Source organism: Vipera berus (genome assembly GCF_964194415.1).
Source record: "Vipera berus genome assembly, chromosome: 3".
NCBI lineage: Eukaryota > Metazoa > Chordata > Lepidosauria > Squamata > Viperidae > Vipera > Vipera berus.
In genome coordinates, this window is record NC_138204.1 from 148,697,906 (window position 1) to 148,722,493 (window position 24,588).

Genomic DNA, 24,588 nt, shown 5'->3' on the forward strand with positions numbered 1-24,588 from the left:
TGTATTAGGAGACAGGACAATTATTTATTTTATTTATTATATTAGATACTGTAGATGTCCTCACTTTTATGGAAGTAAGGAGTCTCAGGAAGCACCCTGTCTATGCCCAAAATATATCCAGACCAGTTTCATCATGGGATAACCCAAGTGCCTTCAGGTCAACTTTCTACAACTTGGCACCCTCCAGATGTTGACACTAAAGCTTCTATGATCCTTAGCATGGCATATTGTCTATGATCTGGGAAATGTAGTCCCAATACCTGGTGTGTCTCAGGTTGAGGAAGGTTGGGTCAATTCATACTGTGTCATTTAGAAAAATATAATAGTAAATTCTTACTTTGCATTTATATTTTAAAAAAAATGCAACCACTTTTAGAACAGATTTGATGTTAGGTAATTTTAACCTGAAACAGTTCATTTGTAATAGCAGTATGATCATAGAACTAGAGAACTGGAGGTGACCATGGAGGACGTTTAGTGCTGAATCCATTAGAGCTGGCTGAGGAATTCTGGGAGTTGAAGTCCACAAGACTTAAAGTTGCCAAGGTTGAGGACCCCTGCATTAGAGCATCTCTGACACCCAGCCTCCGTTTCAGGACTTGTGTTGGAGGAAATTTCACTACAGTATTTCAGGTAGCAGCCTGCTCTATCACCTAGTAACTTGTACATTCAGGACATTCTTTCTGATATCTGGCCTAAACCTATTTTGATTATCTTCCATTATCTTAACAATTATCTTCTCAAGCAATGAACAAGTCCTCTCCCTCTTCCGAATGATAGTCCCACAGATATTTTCAGACTACTACGATATGTCTCCTTACTCATCTTTTCTACAGGCTGAACAACACAGATCCTTCAACTGTTCCTCATTATTCTTGGTTTCCAAACTTTCACCACCTTGGAAATCCGCCTCCGAATTTGCTCCGTTCAAACTGTGTTTACCCAGGATTCTAAATGAGACCTACCTGGTGCAAAGTTAGAGCAGAACCATTATTTCCCAAAGATCTGGATTTCATGTTCTTCTTAATGCACCCCCAAGATAGGATTTGCCTTTGCAACAGCTGCATTTATAACACTGGCTCAAATTTAACTTGTGTCAATAAGGACACCAGGTTCTTTACAAATATGCCACCACCAAACCAGGTCTCCCTATCCTCTACTTCTGCCATGCATAAGACCCAAAGTTCTGCAGTTTCACCAATCTTCTTTCTTCCCTTTTTTTGGTGATGAGGGTAATATTTTCTCTACTCCAGTCTTCCAGGAATGCTCAAAGATCACTGAGAATGGCTCTGTGATCATCTCTGCTGCTTCCTTCAGTGTATCCACTTTGACCATTTGCAGAGCGTTACAGTGAAATAGTAGTCAAACTGTATGAAACAGCTGTTCCTTCTTCCTTGCTGGGGAACTGGGCCAGATGTCATCTTTCTTTCTTTCTTTCTTTTTTACCCCTTTGGCTCTTCAGTTGCCACACTTCTGTCGTATTACAATCGATAATAATTAGCAACAGCATAAAGTTAAATCACAGTAGCATACCATTGCAGGGTTTATTTCCATTTTATATTCCAGAGGGTGATATTCAAATCATTGAGCAATAGAATTGTGAAGAAGACATTGCACTTTGTACTTAAAAAGCACAATTTTTAGAGATGTGTTCTTTATGTGAATCCTCAAGTATGGTTGACAAATAAAGGGCTCGAGAAAGGCAGAGTGCACAGGCCCAGGAGATGCTTATCAACAGCTAGTCTCAGAACATGCAGTCCCTGGTAATGCATCCATTTTCAGTTGCAGGAAATATATGAAAACATTATACATATTGGCCCTCTGTACACTTCTCTACAGCACTCGATACATGGTTACTATATATATACAGAGTCACCAAACAATATGGCAGAAATTGAGGGTGTGATGGCACAGAAAGTATGATCCTGTTTTTTGCTTTTGTTTCTTTGCTTTTTTGCTTTCTTAAATACTTTTAATTCAGCACTGAGCTCATTTTAGATTCTGATTTCCTGGCAACACATAACACTGCGCTGACCCTTCAAACTTTAGATACACTTTAAGATGACCGTAAAGGTAGCTTAATTACTAGCAGGATGTTTCTTATTACACGTTCATTACATCCTGTTTATGTTTTCCATGAATTGAATCATTTTCTATATATTATAATAGCTATCAACTTCCAAAAGCAAATTTATTTTCTGCTGTTCCCTAGTTTGTTCATTCAAGTATGCTTGCTCCTCCTCCATTTTTCTCCCAGGCTGTAGCAAGGAACCAAAAAGCTGATGTTTTGCAAGACAGCCTGGATAATCCTGACATAGGCTGGTATTTATTTTTTCCCCTTCTTTGGTGCTGAAAAATGCATTACTCAGTGAAGTTTCTGTTGGCATTCTCAGTGAGAAGTCTAGGCAAGGAAGCGAAGCAGATCCACTTCACTATAAGTAAAATGATCTGTTTATTCAGGCTCATCAGGTTTATTTATTTAGCATATGGCATTTACAGAGGTCATGCAATCACTGGTGTACACATTTAGTTTAAATAAAGTGTCAGCTTATACAGATATATGTATGATATGTGGACAATACAATATAGCAGATAATATATTAAAGTAAGACAATACCATAATAAAATCACCATAATATTTAGCCATAGAATTGCACTGGGGTAGATGTTACAAATTGATATCTAAGGAAGTTAGCTGTCTTAACTACTTCTGGTGTGGCTGTGGCGTGTGCAGTGTATGCCTCTCAGCATACACAAAGGACAGCACAGCAGGAGGCTGATGGTGCAGATCAGCAGGGGGGTTGGACAGCTCCTGGCGATAACTGCTCACGCGGGATAAGCCTAATGAGTTAAGCTGTTGACAGCCCCAGGCATGGTCAGCCTGGCGGGAAGCCAGGATTTAAACCCATTGGTCACCTGCACTGGCGGGAAGCCCAGGTTTGAACTGATTGGATGCCATCCACCTGGGCAGGTACAAATAGACGCCAGGTTCCCCTGTTCCCCCAGTTCGTTCTGTTCTGAATAAACTCATCATTACCCAGCTCTGTGTCCGCCTCTCTGTGAAGCACGCGACTTTACAGCGTGATCATCCCAGGTGCCTTGAAATTTCACTTTACTTTCAGATTATGACACTGACTTCCAAGCTGCAACACTAAATCTGTGTTGATGTGAAGGGCCCAAATTGTGGCTTGAAGCTGTTCTGTATTATTTGGACCATTGGTAGGACCATCAGATCTGGGATGTATTGGCTGGATGATTACTAGATGGTGGGAAATCAGCAGAAAACTTCTGCTGCTGTCTATTGAGGATCTGAATTTTCCAGGTGGTTTGATACCCTTAGTTGTGATTAATGCAGGGAATATGATCGGGATAGCTATTTTTAAAACATCCTAATGTGGCCTGCTTTGCAGTTAAGAACTGCCGACTAAATACATAATGTTCCTGCTATTCAACCAAATAAAATATGATTTTTTCTCACCTTGCTCTACACCTGTTTGAAACTGAGATTAGGTTTCTCTTTTTTTAAATGCAGCCTGTCCTTTCTATCTTCTCCTTCCTCCTTAATAGAAATATCTATTAGCGGAAGTGTGAAAATACCTGAAATGGGTTTTGTAAGCAATTCATCACATTGTCGTTATGTTCACTTGCTCTTATCTTCTTTTGTTATACCATTGTTGGTTGTTTGTTTGTTAGTTTGCTAGTTCTCTCATTTGGTCACAGTGCCAATGGCAAAGATTTATTTTCTCTGTGTGGCTGGAACAATCGGTTAGATACACACATAAGTTTGCTGATGGGAATTGCGAATGAAAGAAACCTACATTGACACTCATGGATGACTTTGAAATTTGGATGCATGGGGAAGTCTATTCACTAGGTTTGAAGCTTAGTTGACACAAATAAGTGGGAAATCGCAAGATCTCTCTGTCCAGAGAGATTTTGCTGGCCCAGCTCCTGCATATAGCTACAGGTTTCAGCAGTAATGTCATCCCCATTTTTCAAGGACATCATCAGGTCTCTATACCTCACCAGAAATTTTGATTGAAAAAAATAAGTTAGCTACAATGAAACCGTTTATGAAATTGATCGGTGCAGCATTATTTTATGCTAAATGGAGGTCAGCACAATGCAGGACTATCCAAACAATTGCATAGCTTTCTCATCACAGAGTCTGTCAGGCCCAAAACCAAGAATGATATGTATTGATTCTTCCATACTTATTGTTTCACATCTACAGACAAAATCTTCCCAAATTGAGCTCTCTACTATCTGCTTCAGCAATGTATTAGTCAAGAGCTGTCTTCGTCCTTTTTCTCCCACACATAAGTTCATGGATGAGTTGCCTCTTACTCCTCTAGAATCCACCGACAAAACCTAGTATTAATATTTTTGACTTCTTTATCTTACACCTGATTTGGAAAAAAATGATTGTGATGTTGCCACATCTTGTGTCCCTCTTTACAAGCTAATAAGAAGAAGGTAGAAATGAAAAATCCCTTGACTTCCTGTGGAAAATTATGTTACATGTTCCTACAATTAGGTGTTAAGGGCAGAGAAACGAAAACTAGAGATACATTGTCACAATTCCAAATCTGTTATCATGTCTCCTTCCAACCACAAAAGCATAGTTCTGGTGGCTGAAATAGAGATAGTCATCTCCAGCCCTTGGTAGAAAATGTCATCCATCTGGCTTCCTGTGATGATGGCACTGCTACAAATTGAGGGAGAGCTCAGAGATGTGTTTGTGGTTTCTCACAAAGAAATTAAACAAAAGGAAAAAGCACTTGCAATATGGATGGCCTACTACTCCCCTTTATTTTGGTTGACCTTTAAGCCCGGCTAGATTTTGTTAAAATGTCTTTCTTTTGTGTCTTATGGATAAATATCTTTTGTTTTATTGGGAAATAATATGATTCAATATCTCTTTTAGTTTGCCTATGCATAATTTGTTCTGGAATTTCTATCCAATCTAAAGCATTCTCTTTTTTTAAAAAAATACCTTTTTCTTAAACAGATTTTCAATTTATGAAACATCTGTATGTACCTGATTTGAATTTTCTCAGTGCAGTTCCCTCTGTTAGCTAAGGCTTCTAGCATCGTTCAGATATTATTGATTTGCATTTCCTTGGGTTTCATTGAACTCAGAGAGCTAACCATTTTTCTGAACCTTGGAACAAAAAATGCATTTATCTCATTTTTCTTTGAAAACTACATTAATCTGTAGGTTCCCATATATTCAATTATAATTATTAAAACATAACATCATAACATAAAAAATGAATGGTACTGTGTAGAGGGAAAATAACCAACACACATCAATTAAAGGCTTATATTTAAATGCAAGGATACGTTGATAAAATTGCAAACTGGCCTGAGACTTACTATATGCTATATAAACGAAATCATATGAAGATTAGGAGAATCAGATGGAGGCTGGAGAGGTGTGTTGATATGAAGTTTTTAAAAAATGATCAGGGAAATGAAACATGTGGTTGGATTGATTAGACTTTGGGGAAGACAATGAGACAATAACATTGTAAAAGACTTTAAGAGAGCTAACAGGAGTTATTCATGGCACTATATAACTTACAGCTAGGATAGCAACAACTATTCCACATTCAATTTAAATAATGCTGGTTTTCTTGATGAAAGAACGAGAAATCAAAATAGCTATTGATGCCTGACAGAATCACAGAAACTGTGCACCTGTTTCTCAGTGGGACTCAATACCTCAGTGATAGATTCAGCAGTCCTGACATCTTATGAAACCCTTTGAACAGCATGTGTAATTATCTCTTGCAATGAGTAGGAAATAAAGAGATTTGCAAATTTCCTGAAAGGTCACATATATACATATATATGTTTGTGTGTGTGTGTGTGTGTGTGTGTGTGTGTGTGTGTGTGTATTTAGAATCCCATGTTTGGGGCCTAGCAAGGTATTCTAAATATTTAACAAACACTTAACACATATCTCCCTTGCTTCTCAGCTAACAAAGCAAGAAAGAGCCAGTGGCCTAAAGGTTAGAACAATTGCCTAAAGTGAAATCGGCCCAGGTTCGAATCTCAGAAGGGTATGGCTGACTGATGAGAACAAATAAGTTTGAAATGCATATCAGTCTCCCTTTAATTCTTTGTTAGCAATCCAAAAAATTTACACAAATATGAGCTGTCACTGCTGTGACTACTGCCTGTGGATGGCCTTGGGTTAGGCTGAAACAGGCAATAAGATTTGTCCCATGTTTGGGGCCTAGCAAGGTATTCTAAATACTTAACAAACACTTAACACATATCTCCCTTGCTTCTCAGCTAACAAAGCGAGAAAGAGCCAGTTGCCTAAAGGTTAGAACAATTGCCTAAGGTGCAATCGGCCCAGGTTTGAATCTCAGAAGGGTATGGCTGACTGATGAGAACAAATAAGTTTGAAACGGATATCAGTCTCCCTTTAATTCTTTGTTAGCAATTTAAAATTTACATATATATATATATATATATATATATATATATATATATATATATATATATATGGATCTTTGGTTATTCGGGTTTTCCCCCGCGTAGAACTAAAGGTGTAGGAGCGACGTCGCTCCTACACCTTTAGTTCTATGCGGGGAAAAACCCGAATAACCAAAGATCCACATACAAACACCCGCGAAAACCTCAGAAAATATATATATATATATATATATATATATATATATATATATATATATATATATATATGTGTGTGTGTGTGTGTGTGTGTGTGTGTGTGTGTGTGTGTGTGTGTGTGTGTAAATTACTAACAAAGAATTAAAGGGAAACTGAGATGCATTTCTGACTCCTTAGTCGTCCTCAGCCAGCTATACCCTTCTGAGATTCGAACAGGAAATAAAGATTTGCCCCATGTTTGGGGCCTAGCAAGGTAATCTAAATAGTTAACATTTGAAACATATATATATATATATATATATCCTTTGATGTGAACTGGCACCAGTAGGTATATACTACAATAACAACTAAACTATGACCTTATTTAACATTAAATGTCTGAGGGAAAATGGGCAGTTATTGCGTAGATTTTTTCCTATGAAATAGAAATTATACAAATGTAACTACAAAATTACAAAGGCGTCTATTTGAAAAATGCTCTTTTAAAATTCAGTTCCCTCAAAGAAAGAAACTTCTAGTAAGGCCAGGAAAGCATTTGAAAAGTGCTCACAAAGCATCATGATAGGAGCAAAGCGTCTCTCCGTCTACCTCTGCAAAGCTCAGCACAGCTGCTGTGAGATTTCCCAGGTCACTTCTGCAAATCTGCATAGGTCAGGGGTCTTCAAATGTGGCCCCTTTATGACTTGTGGACTTCAACTCCCAGAATTCCTCAGCCAGCATGCCTGGCTGAGGAATTCTGGGAGTTGAAGTCCACAAGTCATAAAAGGGCCAAGTTTGAAGACCCCTGGCATAGGTGCTCCTTTTCACTGTTAAAAAAATATCACACTTGTTCTTGCTCCTGCCTGATATATCCATATTTTTTCCATATAATGATAAATCCCATTTTTGAAATATATCAAAATCACATTCCCATTTTCAAACCATATTAATGTTCCCCAAACAATATTAACAAATATATGGATTTGCAAGCCAAACAGGACAATGCCAGATCATATATGTAAGTGCCTCATCTATTATTAATTTGTCTGTTTACATGGAAGTTTCAAACCATGATTGTCCCAAAATGTAAGTTTATCGTGTGAATAATGATCAACCTTTGATTTCTGTCCAAGACTTTTCAAATATACCTTGTTGCTTTTAATGCTAGAAACACAGTAGAATTATTGCCGTAATGAAAAAGAGACCAAGTCCCTGCCATGATGTCAGAGGGGCTAGATAATACAACTATCTAATTGTGTCTATAGTGCTTTTTGCATGATTGCTACTTATTTCAGATTCTTTAAATTCATTTAATTCACAATTAAAATGTTCTTTCATTCAGGATTAAAGGCAGACGCATCCAGCATTTTCAAAGTTGTCATTCCAAAGGTTAATTAGCAAGTGAGTTAATTAGAAAGTGAGGTTTGGAAACTTAGTGTGCTTTTAAAGTCTCCACTATGGTTGCAAGCAAGATGACTAATCATGTCATTTCCTGGTACTCAAATCGGCAAAAATCCACTGTCCTGTGGGTCTGCTCATGTGGAGCAACCATCCCGAACATATGTGGGGTTTTTTCCATCCTCTCTTTATCCTGAGAGGTTCCACGGAACCAATCTGCTCATCGGTTCCTTGCCGTTTGCCACGGTCATCGATTCCACTTTTGCAGAGTTTTTCCTTCAAAAGTTCACCATAACTCCTCTGGCTATCGATAGCTCATAGAGCATATTTTAGCCATTCTATATTGAATTGAATAACCTGGGTTAATGGTATGTGAACAAGAAATGTGAACAAATGCTTCCTGTTGAATGTCAAATAAGTGAAGGCCTAGCCCACAGCTGCGTAATAGGCAGAGGAAGGCTGAGAAGGAACCCTTCTTAGCTTTTCAGGCAGTAAAGGAGACAGTGAAAGATTTGTACTTTCAGACTTGCAAGATTCTGTTAATGTAGTTTTACAATAAAATAGTATTAGTTCATCTGGTCATTTTTCCCTCCTGATCTACTTGGTGTTATAGTAGGTGTTATAAAACTATTACACAATATTTATACATTTTGGTATAAAATATTCATAAGGATCAATAGTACATAAAATATCATCAGCATACAATAACTCCAGCTGAAATTTTATTCCTAGAGTATCCTTATTAAAACAGAGCAGAAATTCCAAGGACAGGTTCACTGTATGAGTTAATCAAGGGGGTGAAGTAATGATTGGAGGAGAAATCAAGGTATTATGAAAAAAATGCTGGTCAAAGGATTAAAGTACCACATTTTAATCCAATTAAAAAAAACAACAAAAACCTATTATTTCCTGAATAGATAGACATAAGCAGCTTCCTATTTATCTTCAGAAGAACCATATTAGTTTTTTTAAAAAATAATAATTCTTCTTAATGATTTTCTTTAGATTCAATATTGGAAATTTAAGCATTAAAAATTAGAAATGATTTATGAGTAAGTGATTTATTAAAATAGAATCATTATTTGTGCTGAATTATTTGTCTATTCTTGGTAGTCAGAATAATATTGCTTTGTTATTGTTACAGCAGTTTCAGTTGAGAACCTAATAATTTACCAGATCTTTCTCCTCACTAAGCTGAGCAATTTTTGTCTCAATTAAATCAATTACTAAAAAATTCAACTTCAATATTTCTTGACTGGAAGCATCTCAAGCATTTGTTTAAGCACCAAAAAGCTTTAATTCACAGCATATGAATATGAAAAAACAGTTGTTTTAGAAGACCATAAACCACGGGAGAGAGCCTTTAAAGTTATTGGCTTTCTCTCTGCGTTCAAGAATCAGCAACTCAATCTTTCAATTGTTCTTCAACAATCTGAAGAAGCTGCTATCCCTCCGAAAAGGAGGAAGCGATTCCTATTTTCTCTGTCTTCCTGATTTCAAACCCATAATTAATCTAATGAAAGACACTACAAAACTGCAGTTTAGGCGAAGAAAAACAAAAAGTTTTCTGCTTACTGATCAAGCAATCAAAAGATAGATAATCTCCTTGGATGTTCATAAATTCAGCTCATCACCACGCCAATCAGAAATCTTAACATTAAAGTCAGATGTAAAATCAGTAAATAGGAGGACAATGAGGGCAGATGCCTTTTAGTAAAGTTGAAAATATTGGTAAAAATAGAAGATGAAAAAAAAATTCAATGATTTGAGTTTATTCAACTCTTCAGGATTATAAAAGTATTTCAAGGGATGAAAACAGTTTGTTTTTTTAGTTTCCTAATACCGTATTTTATAACTTCACTATTTCAACTTGTTTTTGTTTTTTTTTGTTAGCGCTCGAAAGAAAAATATCAATGAGGCAAAGCAGAGAAGAACTTATCAAGAGAGGAGTTCTGAAGGAAATATTTGATAAAGGTAAGAAACACTGTCAATTCACAGAGACAGTGGTGTGTGTGGATAATATTATTTGCTTTTGCAAGAATTTCTTGTAGCAAGTCCAAAACCTGGATCTGGATTTTTGTAATAGCTGGACTCCAAACAACAATAAACAATAAATTCAAATGCACTCAGGAGCAGCTTTTGTATTAAAGTTAAAATATTGAGAGATCCTGGGTGCTCTCTGAGCTTGCTTGTTTTCTTGCAGACGTTTCATTACCCTAACTAGGTAACATCATCAGTGCTAGTAAGGAGTGCTGTTCGCTGTCGGTTTCTATTCTGGTGTCTTGCCTGTCTGTCTGGGTGGGGGCGGTCTTAGGGATTCTTTCGTTGGGCTGTTTATTAATGGCTCATTGGCAGTTTCTTGATTGGGATATTGCTTACTTGATTGAGTTCAAATCACCAGGACCAGATGGATTATACCCCAAGGTTCTCAAGGAACTGGCAGACGTGATCTCAGAACCACTGAACTATATTTTTCAAAGATCCTGGAGCACTGGGGAACTACCAGAGGACTGGAAGAGAGCTGATGTAGTTCCCATATTCAAAAAAGGGGAAAAAAATAGATCCAGGAAACTACAGACCTATCAGCCTGACATCAATACCTGGGAAGATTCTGAAAAAGATAATCAAACAACAAATCAGCGAACACCTTGATGCGAACAAAGTTATCACTAAAAGCCAACATGGATTTGTCAAAAACAGATCGTGCCAGACAAACCTTATTGCATTCTTTGACAAAACTAGTGGACCAGAGGAATGCTGTAGATATAATTTACTTGGACTTCAGTAAGGCATTTGATAAAGTATATCACAACCTACTACTGGATAGAAAATAAGATAGAAAAATGTGGGTTAGATAACATCACCACCAGATGGATTCGTAGCTGGCTGACAGGCCGTACTCAGCGTGTGGTCTTCAATGGAACTGCATCTACATGGAAGGAAGTGTGTAGTGGGGTGCCCCAGGGCTCTGTTCTGGGCCCAGTGCTCTTCAACATCTTCATCAACGATTTGGGTGAGGGGATAGATGGGGAACTCATCAAATTTGCAGATGACACCAAGCTGGCAGGAATAGCCAATACTCCAGAAGATAGGCTTAAGATACAGGAGGATCTGGACAGACTCGAACACTGGGCACTATCTAACAAAATGAAATTCAATTGTGAAAAAAGTAAAGTTCTACATTTAGGCAGGAAAAATCAAATGCACAGGTATAGTATAGGTGGTACCTTGCTCGATAGTAGTAACTGTGAGAGAGATCTCGGAGTCCTAGTGGACAATCACTTAAATATGAGCCAGCAGTGTGCTGCAGCTGCCAAAAAAGCCAACACAGTGCTAGGCTGCATTAACAGAGGGATAGAATCAAGATCACGTGAAGTACTAATACCACTTTACAATGCCTTGGTAAGGCCACACCTGGAATACTGCATCCAGTTTTGGTCACCACGATGTAAAAAAGATGTCGAGACTCTAGAAAGAGTACAGAGAAGAGCAACAAAGATGATTGGGGGACTGGAAGCTAAAACATATAGGGAACGGTTGCTGGAATTGGGTATGTGTAGTTTAATGAAGAGAAGGGTGAGGGGTGACATGATAGCAGTGTTCCAATATCTCAGGGGCTGCCACAAAGAAGAGGGAGCCAAGCTATTCTCCAAAGCACCTGAAAGCAGGACAAGAAGCAATGGATGGAAACTAGTCAAGGAGAGAAGCAACCTAGAACTAAGGAGAAACTTCCTGACAGTTAGAACAACTAACCAGTGGAACAACCTGCCTGCAGAAGTGGTGAATGCTCCAACACTGGAAGTTTTTAAGAAGAGACTGGACAGCCATTTTTCTGAAATGGTATAGGGCAGGGGTCGGCAACCTAAAAAAGAAAAAGAGCCACTGGGAACCGGTTCCATCACAAATTAAAAAAAGAGGGAGCCGCGTGCGTGTGTCCATGCACGCGCATGTGCAAAAAGGTTTTTTGCGCATGCGCGGACGCACGCGGCTGCCATTTTTTTAAAAATGAGATGGAACCGGTTCCCGGTTGCCCGATGGCGACGGCCCGTCTGCAAAGCTGCCGCTTTCGGCAGCTTTGCAGACGGGCCGTGGCAGCTTCCTCAAAGAGCGGCGCCCCTGCCCATTCCGAGAGGTGCGCGCGCACCTCTCCGAACGACCGGAGGTGCGCGCGTACCTCCGCGCGAATGGGCAGCGGTGCCGCTCTTTCAGGAAGCCCGCCGCGGCCCGTCTGTGAAGCTGCCGAAAGCGGCAGCTTAGCAGACGGGCCGCGGCAGCTTCCGCAAAGAGCGGCGCCCCTGCCCATTCCGAGAGGTGCGCGCGCACCTCTCCGAACGACCGGATGTGCGCGCGCACCTCCCCAAACCTTTGGGGAGGTGCGCGCGTACCTCCGTGCGAAGGGGCAGCGGCGCCGCTCTTTCAGGAAGCTGCCGAAAGCGGCAGCTTCCTGAAAGAGCGGCACCGCTGCCCGTTCGCGCGGAGGTACGCGCGCACCTCCCCAAAGGTTTGGGGAGGTGCGCGCGCACCTCCAGTCGTTTGGAGAGGTGCGCGTGCACCTCTCCAAACGGGCGGTGCCACTCTCCATTTGGAGAGGTGCGCGCGCACCACTGCCCCTTTGGAAGAGGTGCGCGCGCACCGGGCGGCTGGGAGCCGCAAGAGACGGCTCAAAGAGCCGCATGCGGCTCCGGAGCCGCAGGTTGCCGACCTGTGGTATAGGGTTTCCTGCCTGAGCGGGGGGTTGGACTAGATGACCTCCAAGGTTCCTTCCAACTTATTATTATTATTATTATTATTATTATTATTATTATTATTATTATTATTGTTGTTGTTGTTGTTGTTGTTGTTGTTGTTGATCTGAAGGTGACCTTGGAGTTCATCTCTGCTGATCTGAGTGCTGATTACTGGTGGAGATGTGCTGGAGTCTTTTTCTCTTTTGGTCTGGTTGATTGACTTTTTCACAACCTATAGATGTTGTTAATGCCTATGTGTCAATTGATGGCTGATTTGTCAGAGCTTCTAGAAATTCCCTGGCACTTTTGGATTTGGCCTGGTCTAAGATTGTCAGATTTTCCCAATTGAAACTAATCTGCCTATATGTTGTGAAATTAAAGAATTTTTGTCATTTCACAATTTTTCACAACCCAAATTTCATTAGTTAAAATATTGTTTGATTGTATTGGAATATTTTCTAGCTTAATTATCCATATTTTTGCAGCCTTAAAAGTTCACATTTTTACAAGAAAGGATGGTCATAGAGGCCATAAGATCCAGCTCACATTTCAGAGTCATATTCAGTGTTACAAAATATTCAGATGAAATATTCCATTGTGAAAAGATGTATTTTAGATGCTCATAAACTGGATTGCTTTTTGAGATACCCAATTGCTGAGGTTATTAAGAAGTCACCTATAACACCTAAGGCACATCAAATCTTTGGACATTCTTCATAAAATGAATCACTACTTTCTAGCACAAGCTACCTTCACTTTTTTGAAAATAGATCAAGGTTGCCATGTAAACAAAGAAAAAAAATCAGTTGACACACCACAGGAAATATAGCTGGCAATAATGATCTAGCATTCTCCTCCAGTTCTGCTAGAAGTTAGACTCAAATCTTCCTTCTCATCAGCTGTGCCCCAGTTCAACCTATTTGTTGATGGAATTTAAGTATTTGCTAAAAAGGAAAGCAACAACCTAAAATGGTTACTAATTGGACGCCTACTTTATTGTCTGAGAATAACATTTGTGACGTAAGCAAAAAACATCTGGGTTGTATCTACCATGGCTTTCTGTGGTGCTAAATTATAAAGACTCTTTTAACTGTATGATTCTTTGAGTCCAATTTTGAAGCCCAGAAATACATCAGTAAGTCAAAGCTATTAACAGATCATTTCATGAAAAATGAATAATAAATTTAGAAATAGAATACTGTACTAAAGAGGAGAACTGTTTTCTAAGCCCATTAAAGAAAAACACAACTCTTTAGAGTAATTTGCTCTGTTTAGTTGCAAGATTGCTGTTTGATTAAAAAAAGATTAAAGTTATTTAGTTTTGTCATCTCTTGTGCAGTTTCCAACCATCTAACTCAACAGATGACAGCCAGCAGCTTGATTTTAAATCCTTCTGTTCGGTGAAATATTAATGAAGGGACTACACAGTACTGAAATTTAACATTTATTATATACAGTTCAAATGTCTTTCATTTGACTTAGCAATATTCAGCACATTTGACTTAGCGGCATTCAACAGTATTGTTATTTTATGTATCTTTTGAAAAGGGAAGGCAGTAATGCAATTATAATTGGCTTTACAGTTTTGCTTTTATATAACTGTTTACCTTTCAGCACAAACATGTGCATGTTTATTTGAATATAAGTCTCACTGATTCCAGTCGGTCTTGGGAGAAAGTATGAAGATAAGGAAGCATATCTAAAACTTAAGCCCCTCTAAATTCAATCTGCTTAGGAGCATTTCCATCCAGCACCATTTCCAACTTCTCTCTCTCAAAAAAGGCCATCTTTGAAGTTGGGTTGATTGTAGTTTACTCCTTTCCTTCTGAAAAAAGGCCAAGAAAAGGCAGTCCTCCCTTCAAGCAATGTTCAGATCATTGCCTCCATAGTGGAGACTTTTATTCCCTGGATAGCATACACACATTACACATAATCACAAACATACAGAGACACACGAATAGAGAGAAAGAAATTTCCTAGATAATTCAAAAGCAAAGATATTCATGTTGATCATAAAATAATCATCCCCAAATTCTAATGAAGTATTAAAACTTTTGAGAAACCAAACTGCTGCTGTTTATATATCTGGATTTTTGAATAATGACTACTAGGCAATTTCTAGCTTGTATAGATTAGTGTAGATTGGTTTTAGACAATTCCCTAATTAGCTGCACATTGTTTCTTGTAACTTATCGATTACAATCATTAATAATTAATTATTATAATATATTATTATTTTTATTTAAATCCCAGTAAAATTAATTTTAATTAATTAAGCAGTATTTTCTATTTGTGTTTATGTAATTTTGATATCAAGGAACGCGGTGGCTCAGTGGGTTAGGACGCTGAGCCTGTTGATCAAAAGATCGGCAGTTTGGCGGGTCGAATTCCAAGTGCCGCGTAACAGAGTGAGCGCCTGTTACTCGTCCCAGCTTCTGCCAACCTAGCAGTTCGAAAGCATGTAAAAATGCAAGTAGAAAAATAGGGTCCACTACGGTGGGAAGGTAACAGCATTCCATGCGCCTTTGGCGTCTAGTCATGCCGGCCACATGACCACGGAGATGTCCTCGGACAAGCGCTGGCTCTTCGGCTTTGAAACGGAGATGAGCATCGGCCCCTAGAGTCGGAAACGACTAGCACACATGTGCGGGAGAACCTTTACCTTTACCTTTAATTTTGATATCAATTCCAAGATTTTGTTGTGACTCAGGGCCAGCCTGTGGGTCCGACAGCCGGCTCCGATGTATCGGATGACTCAGATGTGGGGGAGGAGGGAAACGAACCGGCTGATGATGATTTGGAGGCTTTGCAGAGTCCTCAGCCGGGGACCTCTTCTCAGCTGCGTGAGCCCGAGAGTGCGGAGGAAGATGACCCACAGCTGGCCCTGTTCAAGGACGCCCGACGCAGGAGGCAGTCGAGCAGGAACAAACAAAGAAAGGCTGTGAGACTCCTCGGGAGGAGGCACAGGGAGACCACGCCCTGAGCTCTCTATAAAAGGAGTGTTTGGGGAGGGGCTGGTTGCTGAAAGCAACTTTTCCGCTTGAGAAGACAAGCTCTTGTGTTTTTGTTAACTGCGTAATTAAATCTTGGCAGATGCCTTTTAGCCTTGGAAGCTCTCCAGTCTCTTCTTCTTAAATAGGGGTTTGCCTTTACAAGGCCAGAAGAGGGCTGGTTCAGAACAGTTTGCTTTCAGCACCCACCCCTTATTACTACGATGGAGCAGCTTCTTGCCGAGAATGCCCAGCTCACTCAGCAACTTACTTTGCTGGCAGCTCAGGTGGCTCAACTGCAAGCTCAGGTACATGCTGCACCCCCACCCAGGAGGAAATGTCAGATAGCTATGCCGGATAAATTTGCTGGTAATCCAGAACTGTTTCCTGCCTTCCTGGGACAATGCCAGCTTTTTATCAGCGTGAGAGCAGTTGATTTCCCCACTGACCGAGATAAGGTGGGATTCGTGTTGAGCCTTCTGTCGGGAGATGCAGCTCGTTGGGGCACGCCTCTGTTGGCACAGCCTAGCCCTTTGTTGGATAACTTTGGGGGGTTTTGTGACCATATGCGCCTCATGTACGAGGACCCGATTAAGGCGCAGACTGCCACCCGACGCCTGAAAGTTTTGAGGCAGGGTCAGCGCCCTCTACAGGCCTATATCAGCGATTTCCGGCTGCTTAGCCAGGATTCCGCCTGGAATGAGGCTGCGCTCGTGGATGCCTTTCAGGATGGCTTGTCAGAGGAGATGTTGGATGAGCTGGCCCGCGTGGACATTCCCTCAGATCTGAATGGGCTGATCCATCTTTGTCTGCGGATCGATGCCCGGTTGCAGCAGCGAAAGAGTCGCCGTGCCACCCCACAGACCCCTGCCGCCCCTGTTGTGCGTGAGCCCCCAGTCCAGAGGGAGGAGCCAATGGAGCTGGGTGCCGCCAGGTCCCGTCTATCGGTGACGGAAATGGACAGACGACGATCGGAGGGGTTGTGTTTTTACTGTGGGGACCCTGGACATTTGGCTGCTTCTTGTCCAAAGAAGCGTCAGCGGGCATCAGTGACCAAGCCGGCCCTGAGAAAGTCCCCTGCTTTGCTGTCGGGAAACGGCCCGAGCCCGATCTAGACGGTGTGAAAGATCGGGCGACCCACAACGACCACGCCGAGCGATGCCGTTCCGACGGTGCCTGTGAACCTTCACGGCATTTGATTTTGGAGGCACGTCTGATCCTTCCTGGCAAGCCAGAGGGGATTCCGGTCCATGCCTTAATTGACTCTGGGGCTACCACTAACTTTATGGATTCGGCCTTTGTGGCCAAATGGGCTGTTCCCCAGTGTCCAGTGGATCCGCCCATGCTTGTGGAGACCATCGATGGTCGAGTGCTCCTGTCCGGGCCTATTACGGCCGCCACGCAACCCGTGTGTATGGCCATCAGTACCCATGTGGAGGCCATTCAGTTCTACGTCACTTCGGAACTGCACTTCCCCGTGGTCTTGGGACTGGCGTGGCTCCGGGCGCATGATCCACAGATCTATTGGTCTCAGAACTTGGTCACCTTCCCAAGTTTGCAGTGCGTGGACCACACCCGCCATATCTGTGCCGGCCAGGTGGAGGGTTCCCCAGGGGTTTCCTTGCCTCCCGAACTGTCCGACTTTGCTGACGTGTTCAGCGAGTCAGAGGCGGACCAATTACCCCCGCACAGGCCCTACGACTGCTCCATTGACCTAGTCCCTGATGCGCCTCTCCCAGTGGGGCGTTTGTACTCCATGTCGGAGCCCGAGTTGGCTGCATTGCGGGACTTCCTGACAAAGAACTTGGCTCGTGGTTTCATCCGGCCCTCGTCCTCGCCAGTGTCTGCGCCCGTGCTCTTCGTCAAAAAGAAGTCGGGCGAGTTACGGCTTTGCTGTGACTACCGGAAACTCAACGCTATCACGGTGCGTAACCGCTACCCGCTGCCCCTCATCCCCGAGCTCTTGGACCGACTCCGGGAGGCTAAGATCTTCACGAAACTGGACCTGCGTGGAGCTTACAACCTCGTCAGGGTTCGGCCGGGTGATGAGTGGAAGACGGCGTTTGGTACTCGCTATGGACATTTCGAGTACACGGTGATGCCGTTTGGCCTGACCAACGCCCCCGCTGTGTTTCAGCATTTTATGAATGACATCTTTCGGGATCTGTTGGACCAGTTTGTTGTGATTTACCTGGACGACATCCTGATTTACTCCCCGTCGCGTGAAGCGCATCATCAGCATCTCCGTCAGGTCCTGCAGCGCCTCCGGAAACATCGGCTGTTTGCCAAGTTGGAGAAGTGCCAGTTCTACCAGGTGACCATTGATTTCTTGGGCCACCGCATTTCTCCTGAGGGCATCGCCATGGAACCGAGTAAAGTTGAGTCGTTGCAGAGTTGGCAACCCCCGCGTCGCGTGAAGGATGTTCAGCGACTTCTTGGATTTGCCAACTACTATCGGACATTCATCCCTGGCTTTGCTGCCTTGACAGCCCCCCTCACCCGGCTCCTGCAGAAGAAGACTCGGTTCCAGTGGAACGCCCCCGAACAACAGGCGTTCCAAGCTTTGAAGGACGCCTTCATGAAGGAGCCCATCTTGAAGCATCCTGACCCGCAACGGCCGTTTGTCGTGGAGGCGGACGCCTCCGACATTGCCATTGGGGCCGTGTTACTCCAGGCAGCGACGCCCAGCGGTACCCTTTTCCCTTGCGCGTATCACTCTCGGAAATTGAATCCCTCGGAGCGCAACTATACCATCTGGGAGAAGGAGCTGCTGGCCATCAAGGCGGCGTTCGAGGCTTGGAGGCATCATCTGGAGGGGGCGCGGCATCAAATCGAGGTCCGGACGGACCACAAGAATCTGGAAAGCCTGCAGACCGCTCGGAATTTGAACCAACGCCAGATCCGGTGGTCCCTCTTCTTTGCGAGGTTTGACTTCCGGGTGCGGTACATACCAAGCGGGCACAACCAGAGAGCGGATGCTCTGTCCAGGAAGCCCGAGTACACCCGAGTGGAAGACAAGCTTCCGCCCAGGACAGTGATCCCCGTCGAGTCTTTTGCTGCGGTGCGGGAGCCGGTGGATATACGGGCTCGGATCCGGGAGGCGCAGCAGCAGGAGGCGTGGGTGGCTCAGCGGAAGGAAGAGGTGGGGCCAGATTCGCCTTGGTCGGTCACGGATGGACTCCTGTATTATCGTGACCGGCTCTATGTTCCAGGAGGGCCACTCAGGGGACTCGTCCTCAGCCAATGTCATGATAACCCGGCTGCGGGGCATTTTGGCCTGTTCAAGACTCTGAACCTGGTCTCCCGTACATTCTGGTGGCCCCGAGTCCGACACGATGTCCAGTCTTATGTCACCTCCTGCGTCCCATGCAGGCAGGCCAAGTCAGCGACAGGGGCCCCGCCTGGTTTACTGCAACCTTTGCCAACGCCCAAGAGACCCTGGGGGGCTGTGTCCATGGACTTTCTGACGGATCTACCCCCATCCTCCGGCTTCACGACAGTGTTTGTGGTGGTGGACATGTTGACCAAGATGGCGCACTTCATCCCCTGTCGCGGCTTACCGTCAGCTCGCGCCACTAGTCGTATGTTCATCCAACAGGTGTTCCGGCTGCACGGCCTTCCCGATAGAGTCGTCTCCGATAGGGGGGCCCAGTTTACAGCCCGCTTCTGGCAGGAGTTGATGCGGGCGTTGGACATTAAGGTTTGCCTCTCGTCCGCGCATCATCCTCAGACCGACGGGGGTACCGAGAAGGTCATCGGCATCTTAGAGCAGTATCTGCGCTGCTACGTTAACCTGCAGCAGGACAATTGGGTGGACTATTTGGCCATAGCCGAGTTTGCCTTTAACAACTCGCAGCACACCTCCACGCAGATGACACCGTTCTTGGCCAACGTGGGTTATCACCCCCGGTTTTTCCCCCTTTCTCCCGTGGACTCACCGGAGCCGGCAGCGAACGAATTCATGGTGGAGTTACAGGCGATCCATCGGTTGGTGCGACGGCAGCTGGAGAAGGCCAAGGCCGACTACAAGAGGTTCGCCGATCGGTCGAGAAGGGATACGCCTCCATTATCGGTGGGGGATCGGGTCTGGCTGTCCACCAGGAACCTACCATCCACTCGGCCGGCGAGGAAGCTGGACCACCGTTACCTTGGACCGTTCCCAGTCGAGGCCGTCATCAACCCGGTCGCCTATCGTTTAACTCTGCCACGTTCCCTGCGCGTGCACCCCGTCTTCCATCGGTCCTTGTTGGTCCCCGAACAACCGGCTTGTCCACTTCGCCAAGCGGAACCTCCCCCATCAGGACCTCGTGATGGCGACAGCACCCCCGAGTACGAGGTCGCCAGCATCAGGGATTCCCGCTGGCTGAAAGGTCGCTTCCAGTACCTGATCGAGTGGAAAGGGTACGGGCCGGAGGACTTCACATGGGAAGACGCGACCGCCGTTCATGCCCCTGCGTTGGTGACTGCTTTTCACGAACAGTTCCCATCCCGACCGCATCCGGATCGGCAGACCCGGGGGAAGGGCCCTGCGGTGCGGGATAGTGTTGTGACTCAGGGCCAGCCTGTGGGTCCGACAGCCGGCTCCGATGTATCGGATGACTCAGATGTGGGGGAGGAGGGAAACGAACCGGCTGATGATGATTTGGAGGCTTTGCAGAGTCCTCAGCCGGGGACCTCTTCTCAGCTGCGTGAGCCCGAGAGTGCGGAGGAAGATGACCCACAGCTGGCCCTGTTCAAGGACGCCCGACGCAGGAGGCAGTCGAGCAGGAACAAACAAAGAAAGGCTGTGAGACTCCTCGGGAGGAGGCACAGGGAGACCACGCCCTGAGCTCTCTATAAAAGGAGTGTTTGGGGAGGGGCTGGTTGCTGAAAGCAACTTTTCCGCTTGAGAAGACAAGCTCTTGTGTTTTTGTTAACTGCGTAATTAAATCTTGGCAGATGCCTTTTAGCCTTGGAAGCTCTCCAGTCTCTTCTTCTTAAATAGGGGTTTGCCTTTACAAGGCCAGAAGAGGGCTGGTTCAGAACAGATTTCCCCAAAGGCTTTGTAGATATTAATTTATGAGCAAATAGAGACTTTCAATGTAAATGAAATGAAATAGGGGTGTCTCATACATTCTGTCCCGATGCAACAATCAGGAACCTGTGCAGGAGATGTGCCAAAACTGGCAAATCATATACAGTATTCCAGTCTGTATATTATTGTATGGAAGAGTTCAAATGGAACAGGTATTTGCATTTAAAACCTGAAACAAAGGCTTGGCTTGCTATTTGGAGGGCGGGGGGGGTTGAGAGTGTAGGGCAGGGGTGTCAAACTCAATTTCATTGAGGGCCGCATCAGCATTGCGGTTGCCCTCAAGGGGCCGAGTGGGTATGGCCAGGGTGGGCGTGGCCTACTGGGTGGGCATGGCTAGAGTGTGTATGGCCTACTGGGTGGGCATGGCCAGCTCTACATCGTTCACATCAAGGGTGCCTATGGGGGCCTGGGCAGGAGTGGGACAGATCTGAGGGTCTCTGGCAGAAGGAGGGTCTCTGGGCCAGGGCCAAGGCAGTGGGGGCCGTTCCCTCACTGTTTCCAGGATGGCTTCGCGGGCTGCATGAAACCACTTTGCAGGCCGAATCCGGCCCCCGGGCCTTGTGTTTGACATGTCTGGTGTAGGGAAATTAGTCCTAGCTGCCCTGCTCTAAGAATGCCAAGTAGACATTGAACAATCCTGTTCCAATGCCTTTCTTTCGTTAGATTATAATGTCCCAACAATCGGTTACCCTTTTTACAAATATACCTTAAGCAAAGATATATTTGTATTAGACAAGATATCCTTGGGTAGCTGGGTTGATTCTATTCTATATTTTTTTTAAAAAAAAATCTATGAAATCTGAGGCACGGGGGAGGGGGAAAGAGCCCATTTTTCCCAATCAACCTCTTTATTAAAGAGCACTGATTTTTCGATTGCAGTTATATCCTTTAACCCATACTATTGTGCTTTCTTCTAGATGGAGAGCTTCCAATACAGAATGAAGAAGGATCACTGGAGAATGGACAGACGTTAAGTTCCAGCCAAATGTCACTGCCAGCCCTATCTGAATTGGAGCCGTGTTCAGTATCTGGGGATTCCTGTAGTTATGAAATACTCCCAAATCCAGAGGTCATGGATGGAACAGGTAGATTTTCAATTCCATAATGAGTCACATCATATAGAAAGAAACCTTTGAGTCAACCGTGACTGCTGGTGATTACATGGGCAAGCAGTTTTATCAGCAACTGTTTCCAGGAGTGGCTTGCCATTGTCTTTTTTCTTGGGCTGCGAGAGAGTGACTGGCCCAAAATCACTCATCTGGCTTTATGCCTAAGGCAGGACTAAAACCTCCTGGTTTCTAGCCAAGTACCATTAACCACTACACCAAACTGGCTCTCCAGAATAAATAACGTAGCGATTTCCTTAGGTACTTTAGCAGTAACATATCCAGCCTGATGAAATTCTAGATTATATCTTATCTGTATGAATGTTAACAGTCAGTCTCTTATTCAGTGAACAAATATGAAGAATTAAAATTCAATAGGTTTGCCAATGTAAGTGGGTGTGTTTGTACAGTAGGTGACATTATTCTTTACCGAATTATCTGGGCAAAACAACATTATTACTTCTGTTTTAATGGTTGCATGTATTTATATCAATTAAGGAGAAAACTAAAATAATACACCCATTTATTTTTCCAGTGTCTAATTTGTAGAATCTACTGTGGTTAGTTGTAGTCTTGATCACTCCATTAGAAAGCTGTAAAAGGAATGAAGTATATACAAAGTCATCAGTGTTTCTTAGTATGATGGCTGAATAATATGGAGATATTTGCAAGAAGCGCGGCATAGAAGAGCAAGAAAGGATTATGGTTTTTAAATTTGGCTGGCAGACTTTCCATAGACAACAGATATATATGGAATGTAAATCAGACCCAGTAAGCCATGTTTGTAATCTAGTACTTTAATGTTGTCTTTCCATTGACATTTCACGATGGAAGAATTACTGCAAAAAAAAGTTGGCATATTCATAAACAAGCTCAAAATCTAGCTTTTGTCATCAATGAGATATTCTCTCTCTCTCTCTCTCTCTCTCTCTCTCTCTCTCTCTCTCTCTCTCTCTCTCTCTCTCTCTCTCTCCTCTCTCTCTCCCTCCCTCCCTCCCTCCCTCCCTCCCTCTCTCTCTCAATATATGGAGATGACAAAGTTCCATGTAGTGAAAAGGGAATTTGATGTGTTTATGAAACAAAGGGCAAATTAGGTTGTTTTCAAATTCAGTGGGATTTATTTTTCTCAAACCAATGTTTATAATAATTTGACATGCTGGTCCTTGGCAACAATTTGTACAGCTTACGTTGTTCAGCTAAGCCAAAAAGCAATACGTTTTTCAGGGTATTAATACGATCCTGAGTTGGAAAAGAGAAATGAAAGCTCCCATCACGAATATCCAAACAGAAATACTTTTAGATTTTTAAGATAAAATTATGTATCTGAAGATTATTTAACAGGACAGAATAATGATGAGGGTAATAAGTAGAGATGAGAGAGAGAGAGGATAAATAGACGGAGGGAGGGGGGAGGGATGCGGCAGGCAGGCAGGCAGGCAGACTCACTGAAGAACAATTGTAACAAGAATCCTTTTTTGAAACTTTTGCACATCTTCTTGACTTTCTGTGAGATATGCAGCCATGAGGGAAATATTCTAGGATAGTCTACAGCCTTTGAGGACATACCTAACATACCTAACAATATGTCTCAAATTCCTTTGTAACATACAGGATACTTTGCAAGTCTGGTCAGTGGGAAAGACCTCAGCGTAAAAACACTTGTCAAATACATCTCTAACGAGTTTTTACATCCTAAATAACCCATGGACTCTAGAAAAAGAATGTTGAAGGCACTGTTAGGATTCTAAAGGTAATACCAATGTGGTACTATGTAGTCAGTTGACTTCAGTAGAGCAAGCTGCGCGCAAAAAAGGCATTGAATTTGTCCCTAGATTGTTACTAGTGAGGGACATACTGGTGGTAGTGAAAGGACCAGAATTTTTCTCTCTCCTTTTTTTCTCATTTTCTTCCTCCTTCTTTTCTTTGTACGTCTGAGTAAATTATGGCTAATTACATTTTAAAATCTGCATTGCTCTGCTGCCTTTGTCTTCCTGCTACTGCTTTGCTTGTAACCCTGTTGCGTCTGTGCTGTGGTTGTGTCCTCCAGTGTCTGAAGAGAGTCCCACGTCCAGTGAATCTGGAATCCACCTCCCTCAAGAGCCTACATCTAAACCAGTCTTGCTACTCCCCCCTAAAAAATCTGCTGCTTTCTCTGGAGATCATGAGGACACCCCAGTGAAGCAGCTCTCCCTCCTCAAACAACCCCCTGCCCTGCCTCCTAAGCCCATTACCAAGATTGCCAACCATTTAGCTGGTAAGTAAATATTCCTGTTTGGTTTGTGTTGCCCTCCCCTGAAAAACGCACTTTTCCTCACGTCTCTGGACAAAAGTTATTTTCTTCATGACATGGTCATGTAAGGCCTTTATGCTGTTTTCCATCTCTTGTTAGAATACCTGTGTTACCAATTTGGAAACAGATGAGAACATGAGGCTATTAGACCATAGAAGATTTTTTTTCTAGCATTAAATTGTTAGCTGGAGTCTATTTCAATCAGATGTCAATTTAATGTCTCTATGTTTCCTCCAGCTTTTTCCAGAAATTCATGCGTTTGTCTTCAGGAGCTGTAGTTCCCGTTATAGTTCATGGGAAATAAATAATAAAAGAGCTTAAATCTCACTCATGCGTGGGGTTTCAGCTACACTGATTGCTCTTTTTTTTAAAAAAACAC

The 24,588-nt window shown here is 43.3% G+C and overlaps 1 protein-coding gene across 1 annotated transcript in view; it reads left to right on the forward strand.

Moving 5' to 3' along the window:
* The window catches only part of PHACTR1 (phosphatase and actin regulator 1), a gene marked incomplete at its 5' end in the record, with an annotated part of 247,351 nt that overhangs the window by 187,837 nt on the left and 34,926 nt on the right, over positions 1-24,588 (forward strand). The window contains 3 exons of the mRNA XM_081324401.1: positions 9,916-9,996; positions 21,731-21,898; positions 23,967-24,173. Of these exons, the coding sequence (XP_081180527.1) occupies positions 9,916-9,996; positions 21,731-21,898; positions 23,967-24,173 (456 nt within the window). The remainder of the gene's footprint in view (positions 1-9,915; positions 9,997-21,730; positions 21,899-23,966; positions 24,174-24,588) is intronic.